This window comes from Aulonocara sp. 'chitande type north' Nkhata Bay, linkage group LG3 (assembly GCF_057382095.1).
Source record: "Aulonocara sp. 'chitande type north' Nkhata Bay isolate Kocher_YH1m ecotype deep benthic linkage group LG3, A_spYH_male_GT1.1, whole genome shotgun sequence".
In the NCBI taxonomy this organism is placed as follows: domain Eukaryota; kingdom Metazoa; phylum Chordata; class Actinopteri; order Cichliformes; family Cichlidae; genus Aulonocara; species Aulonocara sp. 'chitande type north' Nkhata Bay.
The window spans coordinates 53293313-53308858 of NC_141346.1; the positions used below are offsets into that span (position 1 = coordinate 53293313).

Sequence of the window (15546 nt, forward strand, 5' to 3'; positions counted from 1 at the left end):
AGTGAAAAGTGAGACTACAGCTAAGGACCCTGTGGTTTAATCTGGACCTTCCTTTTCCTCGCTTACCCGTTTATTTCCACATAGTTTGTGTAGTCAGAGACACATAAGGTAGAAGCTAGAAGGAAGTTGGTCTGTGTAACAGTTGTTCAAAAACTTTTATTATACTTGCGCAGTTAGAAATTATTTCACTCCAGCTGTCTCTTATCAACTCCACATGGAACATGTCTATGTGTGAGAAAAAAGAAGAGGCTGCCACAACAGTAAATGAGAGCAGTTGGAATCAGCCTGATTGCTCTCACTGAGCTGAAAAGAGACAAGAGCACAAAATTAGCCAAATAAAAGCAGTACATTTTTTCTAGTGATATTATTTTATCTACCCTGAGCTTGTGGTCATTTATTATCATTTATTTATATGTCATTTATTCCAATCATTCTGCAGTGGCACACTATCTTATCTGGATTGAGCTTATTCAGATTCTAATTTGTTCTTTAACAAGCAAGTGTTTCAAAGTGATACCTTTTGGGTATGTGTGGCCAAGAAGGACAGAGAAGGATGGCACATGTAATGAACTGGCCTCCACGGTCATCTTATCTCATATCAGCTGTTTTGGCATCCATCAAATGCTTAGTATATCCAGAAACCCCTTAATGACTCATTCTAGCTGAGAATCGGATCAAACTGGTTGAGAAAGTCTGCAAAACTGTAACAAAACATAAGCTAATATTAAGAAATTAAAATGTAAATGTTTTAATACATTCTTGTTTACTTTAAGGATCAAAATGTGCTCATGTGTTCAGTGCTGTTTCTTTTATTTTTTCATTATAGAAATTTTTTGTAATCAATTGCGTAGGCTATAATTGTCCACTTTCATTGTACTCTGTTTCTTTCTGTCCTTTGTTACTTTATTCAACTCTTTCCCCAATTGCTTTAGTAGATAGTAAATGCAATTTATTATTTTTTGCTTATTGCAAGTACAATCCGATTTAGGGAATTAACGGGCACAATTTTGTGAATAGCATGCAGATTTTACTGCGCACTTAACTACAGAATTCTTAGTTATATAGCTTTTTCAAATGTATAAGCCCCCCTTAACTTGATATTTGACTGGGTAATGTAATAAAATACACATGGCGGAACTGAAAGATAAAAGCAGGGTAGAGGTAAAGTGCATGCTACAGTGTTAAGGCCAAATTAGCAAAAGAAGAGGAGATGAAGTAGGTTTGGGAACATAAAGGAAACAGAGGAGTGCGAAGCAGAATGAGAATACACAAACGTGGCCATCATCATGTCAAGATACGAGTCTGTTGCTATGCCAACAAGGGTCAGCTTGCTACAGCATCTCATGCATTTGCCCACACAAAGCCTAAAAAGTGATAAATGACTTTAAAGAGAACCAGACTTCGGAAGAAAATTAAATCTATGTTATTAAGGGGAAAGTAATTGTTAGTGTCTTTTCTTCTTCTTCTTTCACCTCAACATTATGGCTGCAGTACCTCTATATAGTTCAGGGAAATATACAGTACAGTAGTTGACAGCTCAAGGCGGAACACATCAGTAAAGGACAAATTATTAATAAGGGCAATACTGGACTCTCCAAGCAGGCGGAAATATGGATTCTGTTTAAATTCATAAGTAGAAGAAGTCTCACCTTGCTCCACTGGTCACATTTCTGAGAAAGTCTTTCTATTAAACCCCCTTGTATTAACATTAACTGATACCCAATTACAGATACATGTGAGGCTTTTTGTTTTTGTTTGTTTTTATATATTTATTTGTTTTAAGTTTTGTGTCCATCATACGTGAAACCCCATTCCAAACAGAACAAGGCTATTTCACACCACAGCGGCACCAGACATCTCCTACATTGTGTTTAACATTGTTGAAATATTTGTTTACAAGGTTCAGTGCCATTTAATTTTCTTGTGATCAGCTCACTCTCTTCTCTCTCCCTCCCTTCAGCTCCTTCTGGTTGCTCAAACTCAGGAGCTCTTTTGTTTGAATATGCAGAGGTCTCACTGTTATTTGTTCAGTTTGCCTAATTAGACTTTGGCAACATGAAAGCAAGCAGCAGGGCTTTTTGCTCAGCTGCTGAAACTAAACAAGATACTGTTGTATCTCAATGAAAAGGCAACTTTGGATTTGTTGTTACCTTCATTTAGGCATTTTAAGATATAACACTGGAATTAGGGCTGTGCAATATGACCAAAATCTCATATCCCGATATAAGACATCTATCGTCCGATAACGATATAAATCACAAAAATGTAACATTTTCTGTAAATTCTGTGAATCTCGGGCAGCTCGTCTTGTGGGAAGTGTTTCCAGCTGCGCGTCATGTACCTGGAGTCGAGTGTTTTAACCGATGCATGAAACTATACATTTTTAAACATAAGTTGTAACGGCCGCCGTTTTCTTTGTGAGTATTTATTACACGGCGTGCTGCGGGGAAAAGCCTGTTCTAACGTTTGAGTCTAAGGTTTATTTTTTAGCACCTGGCGGCTCTCTTTTACTTCTCATCCATAAATAATCTGCTCTTTCACGTGATTCAGTTTATTTTGAAAAGTCTCAACAGGCTCTTGAGCTTTATTGTGAAAGGTTTATGTGGAACATAAACAAGCGGACACGCGGTGGTGTTACCGTCGTTGTTGCTAACCACAACGCATAAAAACAGGCGCTTGTCTGTCCGTAGTGTGGTTATATTAAATATAAGAGAAAGAGAGAACTTTAAGAAATTAATATAGCCACTACAGTGACCATCAAAACGATGAAAAAATATTGCCGTAAACAGTTTATTTTGCGACACCACGAAACAAACGATAGCGTAAAATGAAACGATAGACGTTTTTATATCGTCATCCGATATATATCGTTACATCGAACAGCCCTAACTGGAATCACAATGTGGGAAAAAAATAAAAAAAATTCTTTTTCTTGCACATGTTTTATGGTATTTTTCAGATTTCTTCTTTCTAATATTTGATATTTCCTGTGTATTGAGCTAACAAAAAGTTTTTGTTCAAGGTGTTTTTAAGGATGTGTTGAAATCTTCAATTTTAGGACAGTTGCCAGTGTAAAGGCACATTTTTAAAAAATAATTTACCAACAATCTACTGTAAACTGTTATAAGGCATAGAGACTCTGAGATTTAGACTAATTATTAGAATAAACTATTTAACACTCTTTGAATAATTCAACTTGCTAAAAAGACTGTTTAAGTACCTTTTCATTTACCATTGTGAGACAAAGAAACACATCACTATCCTGTAGTGAGTAGGGAGGATAGACCATTTGGGACTTTCCAATCTCAGTTAAATCAAGCTGCTTATCGTTTCCCACAAAGAGGATTCCAGCCTTACAAAATAGGCGCATGAATAATGAATACATTTGTTACAAAAATTTCCATGAATTTTTCAGTAATTACGCTCGCGCAAACTTCCAGGAGCACTACAGATTTGGTGGTCTAATAGTGTTTACCCGACCCAGTGAGTGAAGTTAGTGTGTTGTCTCAGTTGGAAGACATTAATTTTCCATTATGGGTTGTTGTTGTAGTTACCTGCTGAGACCCACCCCCTGACACAAGACAGGAAGTCGCTCTGACAAAAACTCACGGGCAGCTACATATTCAGGCAAAACTCATTATAACAGTTTTTTTTCCATTTCCCTAACACAAATCTACACAACACAGTGAGGGGCTGTTAGTGAAGAGAAACAGGATTGAGCTTCTAAACAGAGCCTGAAGGGAGAACATTGTCAAAATGAAACATTAAACATCAACAAATGCTCAAGGCAAGGTGTTATTTTGCGCTAACGTCCCTGTAGATCACTTTGCTTCTGACTTGAGCTTCTATAGCTCAGAGGTCCAGGAGATTTTCGTCTTGTTTTTACTGTGTGTCACTAATGTTGGATTGCTTTGCAGTAGAAATGGGACTGATATTAACAATCTCTATGAGAAACAACTTCATATACTTTTTTTTATAGATTATACTTATACTATCTAATACTGACTGATAATAATTGTATATTCTTTTATATCGTTGTCTGATGATGAAGGTGTCTTTTACTTTTAGAGGATTCTAATTGTTGTGCTATTAGCTTTTGGTAATCTTCATGTGTGTGTTAGGGTTGGGTTTTGGGCTTTTAAGAAAGGTGCTGTGGTTCCATGGCTATAATCTTCCACTTAAGGACTGGCTTCCTGCCTTCCTTTCAATACTTCTTGGCTGCTTGTTTCCCTGTCACATCTGATGTTGTAATTATAGCTTCCAAAATCCTGTGAGGAAAAGAAATGTTCAGGACAGCATGCATTTTGTGGTCCACTCTCCACTTTCAGCTTCTCTAATGTGTAGAGTCCATAAGTGGCAATCAGAGGACACTTATTCATTCTATGAATAAGTCATTCTATGATGCTGGCTGTTTAAAAAGAGGATGGATGGACTGGAGAAATGGTGTAAGGAACATCTGCAGAGTGAAAGAGGAAGGGTATATAGAAGTTTTGAGATATCCATGGGGGGGCTGGTGTTGAGTTTTGACCTCAGGAGACCTTATCTAGGACATAAGGATAGTATGTTTGCTGTAAGGCGTTATATTGGTGATGGTACAGCTACTTCTTTCAAATAAAGGCAGTGGGATTTCATATAAGAGCTGCTGAAATACTGAAGCGCCTCTGACCTTGCACTGTATAATTAGGCATAAGTGAAGAAATCACCAACATCCCTTCTGTATGCTAGTTTTGATGGCTATAACATGAAATTAGTTATAAAGTTCTCCAGCTTGACATACGGAGCTCCAATTTATTTATGAACTGTTTAATTAAGGCAGATCAGTGACTGTAAGATCGTTACCCCTCACCGATCTCCAAGATGCTCTGATATATTCTATGACATAGTTGTGTTTTAATGAACAAGAAGTGGGAGTCAAAATGATTTACCGTGTCACAGAGCTGATTAGGAGATCTTGGGGAGCATGATATCTTGAGATGAAATATTTTCCATTGTGATCCTTCATTATCTTCCCACACCCAGAGTAAACTGTTATTAAGACAATAAACAACGCTCAATGTATTTGTAATATGTGTAGGCCTATGCTGAATAAAAATACACGTATTGCACTGATAGGTTTTTAGTTATGAAAAGTTGACACCTATAAATGTTGGTTATTTGGCAGTGCGTGTTCACAACCCAAAGCAATAGCACTGCAATCAAATCATATTGTTTTACTTTACCTGTCATGGTGGTCTTGTGTATATTGTGTATCTGCAACCTTGGCATTTGCAGTCTTCATTACTTATCGTGCCACTGCCTTATTGTAACTTTTATAGTAAATCAAGTTATTCAACAGACTTCCAAATGACTTTGTGCATCGCTGCTGATAGCAGATGCTGCTGTGGAAAGTGGAAAGTGACCATAAAGATTTGATGCTTCACTCGCTTAGTTAACTTCTTTGCCTGGGGTCAACAGTTTCCTGTGGTATTTCTACAATCAGATGTCTGCAGAGACACACAGAAGAAATCTGTAAAATGCTGTAAAGAGTTTTTGTTGATAAAATTAAAATATATGAAATTTATGAGATGTCTACACATCAAAGCACTTTAACTGCATGAAAAGTTCAATTTAATGCCATGTCTACTGTATCATATAATCATTAAGTGAGTCACAGCCACAGCCAGATAGTAGTGCAGTAAAGATAACAACAACAGACCACCTTTATTTGTCACATACACAATAGCGTACAACATATAGTGAACTACTTGTGTCCAAGCTGCAGACATAACCGCACCAGGGCTTGGTTTTAACATGGGGGGGTTCACTAGAATCCATACCGAACACCGGGTGGCAATCAAACTCATTGAGTTTTTCCTTTCCACTCACCTTTCTCACTCACTATGAGACTAATAGACCTCTCTGCATTGAATCATACCTGTTATTAATCTCTGTCTCTCTTCCACAGCATGTCTTTATCCTGTCTTCCTTCTCTCACCCCAACCGGTCGCAGCAGATGGCCTGTTGGCCTCCCTGAGCCTGGTTCTGCCAGAGGTTTCTTCCTGTTAAAAGGGAGTTTTTCCTTCCCACTGTCGCCAAAGTGCTTGCTCATAGGAGGTCATATGATTGTTGGGTTTTTCTCTGTACCTATGAAGCGCCTTGAGGCGACTTTTGTTGTGATTTGGCGCTATATGAATAAAATTGAATTGAATTGAAACTCGTGACTCCTGCACCAAAGGTGTGTAGTCTTACCACTACACTATCTAGCTGCTCGAAGAGCAGGAGCAGCCAAGAGCTCCCACGGTCTCTTCTTCTCTTTCCAGTCAGTATTTGGTCATATAAACAGGTAGTTTCATCTTTAATAGATGAACAAAAAAAAGGTTTGGCCACCCCCGGAGTCAATGTCAAAAGTGGTACTGAGGTGTGAAGTCTACAGTATGTAATAAATTACCTCGACAAATCCCAAAGCCAAGTTAGAGCCTTATTTCCCCCTCTGTTTTTCACTTGTTTTGTATGTTTTGTTTTGAATGCTAGTAATTGTATCATGAGGGCTTACCAAAGGAAATGATTTGATTATGTTTGCTTGACTGCTTTGACAGCTTATCAAACTCAGGAATGTAAAATACTCCATGCTCATGATTTCTACCCAGCCTTCTCAACAGTTCTTAAATTTATACAGTTGCTCTGATTAGACAAAAACACCATCCTATGCTACTTACAAATACAATCTTGAAAACATCTGTTTAGAATCGTTGGGTGATGTTGCTGGTCCAGAAAAGACCTTTGACCCTTGAAGGTACACTAGCTTAATTTACGTACTAACAGAAGTTGAACCTATTGACCAGATTTTAATGAATCAAAGCTTTTCAGGTGTTCATGCAGCTATTTGATTAAGGGTCATTGCAAACTAGGGCTGCCACAAATTATTATTTTGATAGTCGACTAGTCACCGATTATTTTTGCGATTAGTCAACTAATCAGATCATGCATCCTTTGGACGTAAAATGTACAGCTTATTGCACCAGCATGCGTCTGCACTTATATAACTATCATTAGCTTACAGCTTTAAGTGTTAAAGATATGTGCTAACTAAAAATAAAGACAAGATGATAGTTTATTAAACTTTTAATAAAATTTGCAGATTGTCTCAGTGGAGTTTAATAAACTCATCCGTCTGCTCCTTGCCATCTAAAATACAGTATAACAGAATCTCACACTTCCGTTTAATTAGTTTTCTGTTTGACGTTTATTCAGCCTGTGCAAAAAATAACTTTAATCTCAGCCAAACCGATTTACTCAGGAACAAATAAAACACTAAAAAAAGCCAAACAATAATAGTTTTAAGTTATTTAACTGACTTATATATCATGTTTAACCTGAGTAGTGAAAGTCCGCGTGGGGTTTGAAAACGATTTGCCGGGAGTCCGCAGTTCTCGCCGGCTCAAGTGACCATTGAACCCCCCGGCTAGCTATCGAGCTGGTGGGTAACAGATGTCTCCGAAAACATCGGAGCACTTTTGCAAATATGTGATGTCTTGATAAACCAAGCAGATATTTGAAGTTTACACAGTTTATTTTGTGACCCAGAAAGAGTAAGATTAAAACTAAGTAGCTGCCGCCATTGTTGGAAACTGGTATTGGCTGGGCTGTGCTATGAATCCTGGGATAGGTTGGGCCATGCTGGGGAAATGAAGGACGACCGCATTTGGAGGCGTCTTCGAATTTGGAAAGCCTTCGTCACGTCGCTGTAACGTAATCGACCTACAAATGCAGCCTCCGAAGGATGCGGCCTGAATTTGGACACAGCTACGATACTGGAGTTACTTCTTCTTCTTCGGGGTTTAACGACAGCTGGCATCCTTGTACATGCATTGCTGCCATCTTCTGCTTCAGTCCGCTATTACACTCCTAAATCCTACTACTTATTCCTGCGTCTTTCAGGATCTTACAAGGCTTTAAACGACGCTTCGACTATTACATTTGTCGTCAGCGATTTTGATAGTCAACGTAATCGTGACTAGTCGACTAATCGTGGCAGCTCTATTGCAAACATTAGGGAAATACACAAGGATCCCTCTCAGCATGCCTTGCCATCTCTTTTTCCACATCGAGCCAAATTTGTCTGATGTGGTCTCAAAGCAACCTAATGTTAAAGAACATACCTTTAACATATGTTTCTTCCTATTTGAAATAGGGCATTGAAAGAAATCAAAGCAGGACTGTAGAGGTGTTCTTCGCCCCTTAGCTCTTACTATCTCCATCTTTCTCTCATAGAATAGATATCCATGATTAATTATTAAAACACTTTAAATCAGCCACAGTTTAATATTACTTTAGCTGCTCTAAGATACTGCATTATACATCTGACTACTGGGAAGAATATTGTTCACGTTCAATCAGAACCATTTTCCAACATCTTTCAGCAGATGTTTTTACAAATTGCCCTAGTTTGTTTCTGAGTACTCCAGAGCCATGCCTGCACTTTTCAGAGATATAAAATAATAATCATACTGTGAAACTTTATCTTAGCCCAGGTCTAGTAAAAGCCATTGATTTGTGGATGTGTCAAATGTTTTGGATAGTGTGCACTTTTATATCGTGTGCCAAGGGTGCACTAAGCAATAAGATGCATATAAAATAATTTATTGTTTTCATTTTATATTTCAATACGTTTATACACTTTGGCTGTTTGGTTTTCGGTAATGCTTACTGAAGTCACTAATGTTATCACAGGCAGTGTCCTTGAAAATATAAAGAATACTTAACTGCTGTTTACTACTACCTTGGGATCAGCAGGTAAAGAAAAGGGGTTGTGTCAGTACGGCGTGTGCTTCCAGGAAGCACATAAACTGTGGTGGCCGTACGTGAGTGACAGTCCTCAGTGGAGGATGCTGTTTAGCATGCAATTCAAACACCACAGAGGTGGCTGGAAAGTGAACACTTCTGTCTAATGAGAGTATGGATCTCCATCTAATGAACAAGGAATGGCGTGAGGGAAGGAAATTGGTAGAAAAAAACAATGAGGATGACACAAATTTTTCTATCTACCCTCCAAATGTGGCTAATGTGTTAATGCTGGTGCCCTGAGATGATTGATGACTGATGACGGTTCGAATGTTTTCAGTTGCTCAAGAAAGGTCTGGACTGCAGGCAGGCTATGAAGTCATGTTGTTTTAATAGCTGCAGTGTGTGAATTTAGAATTGTCTTGCTGAAATATGCGTGTCCTTTCCCGGTGCTCCACTGCACTGCTGCTTTGCACATGTGCAAGCTGCCAATTCCATAGGCACTGATGCACCGCCATACCATCAGGATTCAGAACTGAGTGCTGATAACAAGCTGGGTGACCTCTCTCTTCCTGAGCATCCATATTTTCCAAAACGAATTTCAAATTTAATCCTTTTTAGATAACTGAACAGTTTTCCACCTTGCCTCAGTCCATTTTAAATTACCTTTGGCCCAAAGACAATACTACCATTTCTTCATTATTTTCATATATTTCCTCTTTTTCATATTTTTACATTCAGGAAAATTATTCTGAAATCATCAAGATTTTGTAGATGCTGTTTTTTAATCTCTTTTTAAACTTAGTCATGTTACTGTCTAGTTGCTAGTTCACCTTAATAGTGGCACAATGTTCTCCAGCTTACTTTTCCAGCAACTTTTTGCCCAGTCCAAACTTTTTTGAGACATGTTGCTGCTGTCAAATTCAAAATCACCTAATATATTGCCTGAAACTGTGAACTCTCTCAATTTAAACACTTGATATTTTTTCACATTTTTTTGTTATGACTAAACCACAAGTTTGTGAGATTTGGAAAACATTGCTTTCTGTTTTTATTGTTTACATTACCGAGTGTCACACAGCTGATTAGGAGATTACATTCTGTTTACATTTTATTTGGGGTTATTTGTTCACATGGTTCAATTGCATTAAAGTTCCATTAAAGTCTTTATTTGTTTTTAACATGATCTTTGTCCAAATTGTGTGGTGTAGTGTATTGTAGTATAGAGTAGTGTAGTGTTGGTCAGACTCTGCATCATCCAGTCACCTTCAACTGCTGCAGCTTATTTTCTGGCCTTCACTCTCCCACAGTGCCAGATCTTACACTCTGCAACTACTGTCAGTTAGTCTTGTTGCAGCCCTTAGCAGCCCTGAGATTCTGCTAACCCTGTATAACCCCGCTTTTCCTCCTTCCAGTTCCACCTCCAGCCGCATCCTTGCCCCTCTGCCACTGGCTAGCATAGCTCTTTTAGCCTACCTTCCGCCATAACCAATAAATTGTCTTGCTGCAGCAAATCAGTCTTGGTCTCTGTTCTACATTTGGGCTGTTTTAGTTTGGTCCTGATAAGAGCAAAAAAATCACGAGGTAGAAGAGAGCAGGAGGTGACAGCAGCTGGCTCATGCAGGGCTCCGCATGGAGAAGGGGAATGAGAAGAGGTCAAAAAAACAACAAACGGGAACAAGAGCATTTGGGATAAGATGCAAACGTGACTCCTTCTAATGACAGAATTATTACCCTGCTCCATCTGCCATTCAATCAAAACCACCCAATCTCAGCCATTCTCCAAACTGCGCCCGTTCCGTTAGGCACTCCCATCTGTACTCACCAAAACTAAGGATGTAATCAAATGCTCAAGGATAAAAACTCGTAGTTTGGACTGAGATGTTGTCACGTTCATAGTGTGTGTGGAGCAATGCTGCTTTTGGCTGTGGTAAATTTGTTTTGTGCTTCAATATTAATGTGAGATGGAGCGTTTTTCTTGTGTCTGTTGTTTCTGGTTACCTTAAAGTGATCAGTAATTTATTTTTTCTGCCATGCTGCTGCCTCTCTTTCAACAACTTGCTAGTGAAAGTCATTAAAACCCCAGTCGGGATCTGGCATGTTGGGAGTCTGACATTGAAGACTTGTGCTGATTTAACATGATGTGTGTATGTGGCTTTTGTGTCCTTCAATTTGGAAGAAATCTTTTACGTTTTTCTGTTTTACTTTTTAATACAATACTTTGGAATCACTGTGTCCTTTTGATTATCTTTTGGCTACATTTTGTTATCTGCACACCTGTCTCTTAATCTTTCATTCACATAGGCTGTGAGGATGCCAATGACACCTTGTTTTCATTTTTTTTGTCTTTTTCTGTCTGTTTTACCTCTTCTTTGCCTTCTTTTGTGTTCCTTTTCCATAAAATTGTACCACTGCTTTTTGCTCGGCTAAGCTGGATGAGGTCGGGGTGGGAGGTGGGGGGATGTATTTGAATGATTTGGTATGCAGCGACAGCACCATTCTGTTTCATTGCAGGAGCCTTCGCCTTATCTCCTTAATGGATTATGAGCAAGGGAACAAAAACAGAAGGAGGCAGAGTGAGAATGATTGAACTCCCTGCAAAAGGCCGGCAGGAAACGGACTGAAGCCAGATAAATAAAACACTCTGCCTGTATATTTCTTCTTCCCCTGAATCACAGATGTTATTAAGAAAGAGGACAATAGAAACAGCTTGTAGTGAAGAGTCATTTGAGCTTCTGTAGGCTTTGCCTTCTGATTTGTCTGCCTGCTGGTTGGTAGTGTAGCTGTGTTTGTGCATAGACTAACAGCTTGCCACTTTTGACTATAAACACTTTTATTTTTGTCCAGTTTGTCTTCAAGAAAAAGCAGAAACCAAACGTTTAGAAAACTTTAGCTGTCAAACACTTCAATTAGTCACTCTTTGTGCTTAAAATTGTTACACAGACAACATTTGCTGTACGTGCAAGCTGTCTCGGCTGAGATTAGTTCTGCTTTAAAGGTTGTTGCTCTTATTTGGTACGGCTAGAGTTCTAAATCTGTGTTTTAGCACATTATTTATTTGGGAGGTTAGGTGAAAAATTGTACTGAGACTGAATGATTTCTATTTAAATGTATTCTGAATATGATCTGCAATAAGAGACACTTTTAGGAAATCATTCAAGAGAATGTGCAGAATACCAGCATGTCATAGAATCCATAGATTAGATCACTGCGGCTAACTGGGACTTGAACTTTTGTTTGTTTGCCAGATGCTTATATTAAACACAGAAGTAATGTTTAACAGTTAAAGGCTGTTGCTCTGTGTTCCCTCGATCATCAATGGTTATTTATATTAATCTGTTTGCTGATAACACCAAAAGTCTTGTGCTTGAAGTGGTATTGATCAAGAAAAGACAGGTTGAGATGAAATGATTCGACCTTCTGGGTCTTCTAGTTCAACAGACATAGTGCTGTTTGTATTCCGTGCAGCCTGGGGTTAAATCCAATTTGCTGTAGCTGTTTAGTGTATGTGGGAATAAACTCTGCTTGAGGCCATAGCGCTTCAGTCTTTTCAGTTTTATTTATCTGACTGACATGGTTTACTTCCAAGAATTCTATTGAAAAACCTGCTGCTCTATGTGTGCAGCTGATGACCACTGTCAGCTGATAGGAAGCTTACAACAGCTCTTTTCCTGTTTTTCCTTTTTTGTCACGCTTTTTCCCTTATAACCACCAGTACGATAGCTTTCCCCAAACAGGAACAATATAGTAGCTAAAAAGAGTGGGGATGTTAAAATGTTTCAGTTGGTCACCATCTGTCCACCACTGTACAATTACTAATAATATAATGCATATACGTTATACTGTGTCCATATACATTTATATTTCTCCTCTATAGTCTTTATATCGCCTGCGAGGTTCGAGTCAATAACTACAAAATGCAAGCAACTGCTTCCTGAATGACACTCTTGTGCTGTCCATAAACACCAACTCTATCCACAGAGTCTTTGACTCTAGCTGGCAGCGATATTTCTTGGTCTTCTATGCAGCCTCGGTAAGGTTAGTGTACACATGAACTGCCTGCTGGAGGTTCTGGTTAGAGAAGTAGAAGAAGAACTACTGACATTAGCTGTAGTCCAAGATTATGGAGTTGGAGTACATCCTGCTGTGGAAGTAGAGTCTACGTATGGAAAAGTTTGAAGTTCACTAAATATGTTCATCCAGTTGTGAAAACCATGAATTGTAAAACTGCTTTTCCGTGTTTGTAACTTCATTTAGTTTAGGCAACAACCTTTGACAGGTGGACACTGTTCAGGTTGTTGCTTATTTTAAAGACAGCTGGAAGCACGTTGTTGTCTTTATGTGGGGGAGTACTCTTTCTGGGATTGCATTCTCAACAGTTTTCTGTGTGTGTGTTCATGGCGTTGAATAATAATAGAGTATCTTGAACTGATCTCTGTGACTATGGCTTTTTGAAAGTTGCATAATGTAAGATTTATATTAGCTACTAGCACCAACAGGAGCTCATTGTCTCTGTTGAATCTATTGAAATGGGTGTTTGGCTAGACGTTTGCTTGGTAGCCTACAGCCAGCTTAATAACTGCTTGGAATGGTGTTCTGATAATATCTACCCACATTAGGGTGCAGAGAACGTTTGATCCTGTAGCATGTTTCCAGATTTATCTTTGACCTCCTCTGTGTGAACCTTGCAAAGCTCTTTGTGTGTGTGTGTGAGTGTGTGTCTGGTTTGAGTACAGTTGGATATGAGATACCAGGTTCAAGCCTTTTCTGCCAAACAGTTCTCTGTGTGTTCCATAAGTACTCCAAAGGAAAAAAAAGCATTTGTGAGAGCAATAGCCTTCGGGAGTTGCGCCAAATAAAAATGCTTTTTTTTCTAACCCCCCCACCCCCCCACACACCTCACTCAAGAAGTGTTTGCTCGTTTTCCGTTACTATTCGCTCTTTCTCTCTATCTTTCTCTCTCTTTCTCGTTTTTTACCTTTGATTTGAACTCTGACATCCAAGTCTGCCCCAGGATGTCTGTCACAAACTGCAGTCCAACGTTGTGACAATGCTTTTTTTCTTCCCGTGCCTTTTATGACCTTCTTTTCTTCCTCTTTCTGTTCTTTTTTTCTGTTTTTTCCCTTTCAAGGTCTGGCGCACCTGACGTTAAACGACCAAGGTATGGGTTCATTCCTTTTTTATTTTGGTTCTGTTTTTAGAGGAACTGACTCAGCCCTCTTTGCCCCAAAACTACTGCTTTCTCTCACAGTTTCCTCCTCTGCTTTTTACCTTCCCTCTGTGCCATATCCCACCATTTCCCCCCAAATCCTCCTCTTTGGCTTTTAATCTTTTGCATCATTCTCCCCTGTTGCTGCCCCTTCTTTGTCACATTTTACTTTTTCTTTTTTGACTTTTGGTTATGCCTCCTGCTTCTCCTTCCTCTCCCTGCTGCCATATCTTTGTGCTTTTTTGTGACCGCCACCAATACGTGTCCCACCCTTTGTCCTGTCCTATGGCTCACGTCCTGGACCTTCACCTCTGACCACCTTTGACCCCGACGACCTGACCCCGGGGCTGAAGGTAACACTTTTCTGCTATCCCTTTTCTTTGGGTTTAAACAAGAATAATTTAACAAAACAAAAGGAAGAAAAAAATCCTGCTGATTCTATTGGAAATGTGTTTGTTGGTCAAAATTACAACAGCAAAATGTGTCCACACTCTCATTCACTAACACTTCAAGGTGAAAGTGTTGTCGAATGTGCAGAGTTTCTCTTCACCACTCTGCTGACATTCCCATTGTTTGGCACTCAGATGTTTTAAAGGGCAAACAGTTCAAGTTCTGATGATTCTTGAATTGTCATTGTTATTCTGTTTTGAGACAATGTGTTTTGACACTGCTATGAACACTGGATGTTATTGATGTTATTGACTGCAATGTATACACTGAGCTGCATATGTCACACACCAGCTGTTTAACCTCTGCACACCACACTTTTCTCCCTCAGTGTCTGCAAATTTTCCAGAAAGGTGTTTAATTCATGATCAAAGGTTAAATCTGAATATTTGATTGCAATTTGTGCAGCCAACATCCCTTTTAAACGACACTTAGCGGATGTTCATTAGTTCCTCAATTGTATTCATCTGACCTCCAATCTTCATAAAAAAAGTGTTAAGCAAAGCCATTAAAGCAAAAAATGAACAAGTGCAATGCATGTTCTGACCGTTTCTGGGGGTGGAGACGTTGCTTTCTTCTATCGTTTAAGTCCATGTTTCAAGCAGGCTTGAACTCCTTCCCTTTCTTTTTACTGTTTAATCTTACTGTCCTGTATTGATACAGAACAAATGAGAGACATGATCAAGGTTATTAAAAATGTCAAATAGGCTTTAGATTTCATCTTACCTAATATAACGTTGTTTGATGATTTGAACCAAAGTCATAGCATTCATCATTTCTGGATTTTTGCTTCACAAAGCTGAGATTAGGCCTTATATAATAATGATGAGAAATATTGCATAACTGTACCAGCTGTATTAAAGATTGATGCTGAAAATCAAAACACACTTTAAACAGACATTTAGTTTGCATTAGATGTGCGCAGATTGATTCACTATGGAGGGCAAAAGACATGCTTTTTTTGATCACTGCTCATCATCAATCAGAAGAAGTGAATCTGCTTGTTATTCAGCCCATGTGTTTCCTTTTTCATGTGCCGATTCTGACAAAACGTAAAAAAACAAAACAAAGAACTTCATTCCGTTGCTCTGCCATCTCTACATGCTGCTTCTATTTCTGCAGACCTTGCA

At 38.8% G+C, this 15546-nt stretch overlaps 1 protein-coding gene across 6 annotated transcripts in view; it reads left to right on the forward strand.

The window, feature by feature from the left end:
• Positions 1 to 15546, forward strand: part of nrxn2b (neurexin 2b) — a 719066-nt gene that overhangs the window by 174801 nt on the left and 528719 nt on the right. For 5 of the 6 annotated variants that reach the window (XM_086285249.1, XM_086285255.1, XM_086285254.1 and 2 more), the window contains exon 4: positions 13892 to 13921. The exons of the other annotated variant lie outside the window; for it this stretch is intronic. In XM_086285249.1, coding sequence (XP_086141375.1) covers positions 13892 to 13921 — 30 coding nt within the window. The remainder of the gene's footprint in view (positions 1 to 13891; positions 13922 to 15546) is intronic. 6 annotated transcript variants of the gene reach the window in all.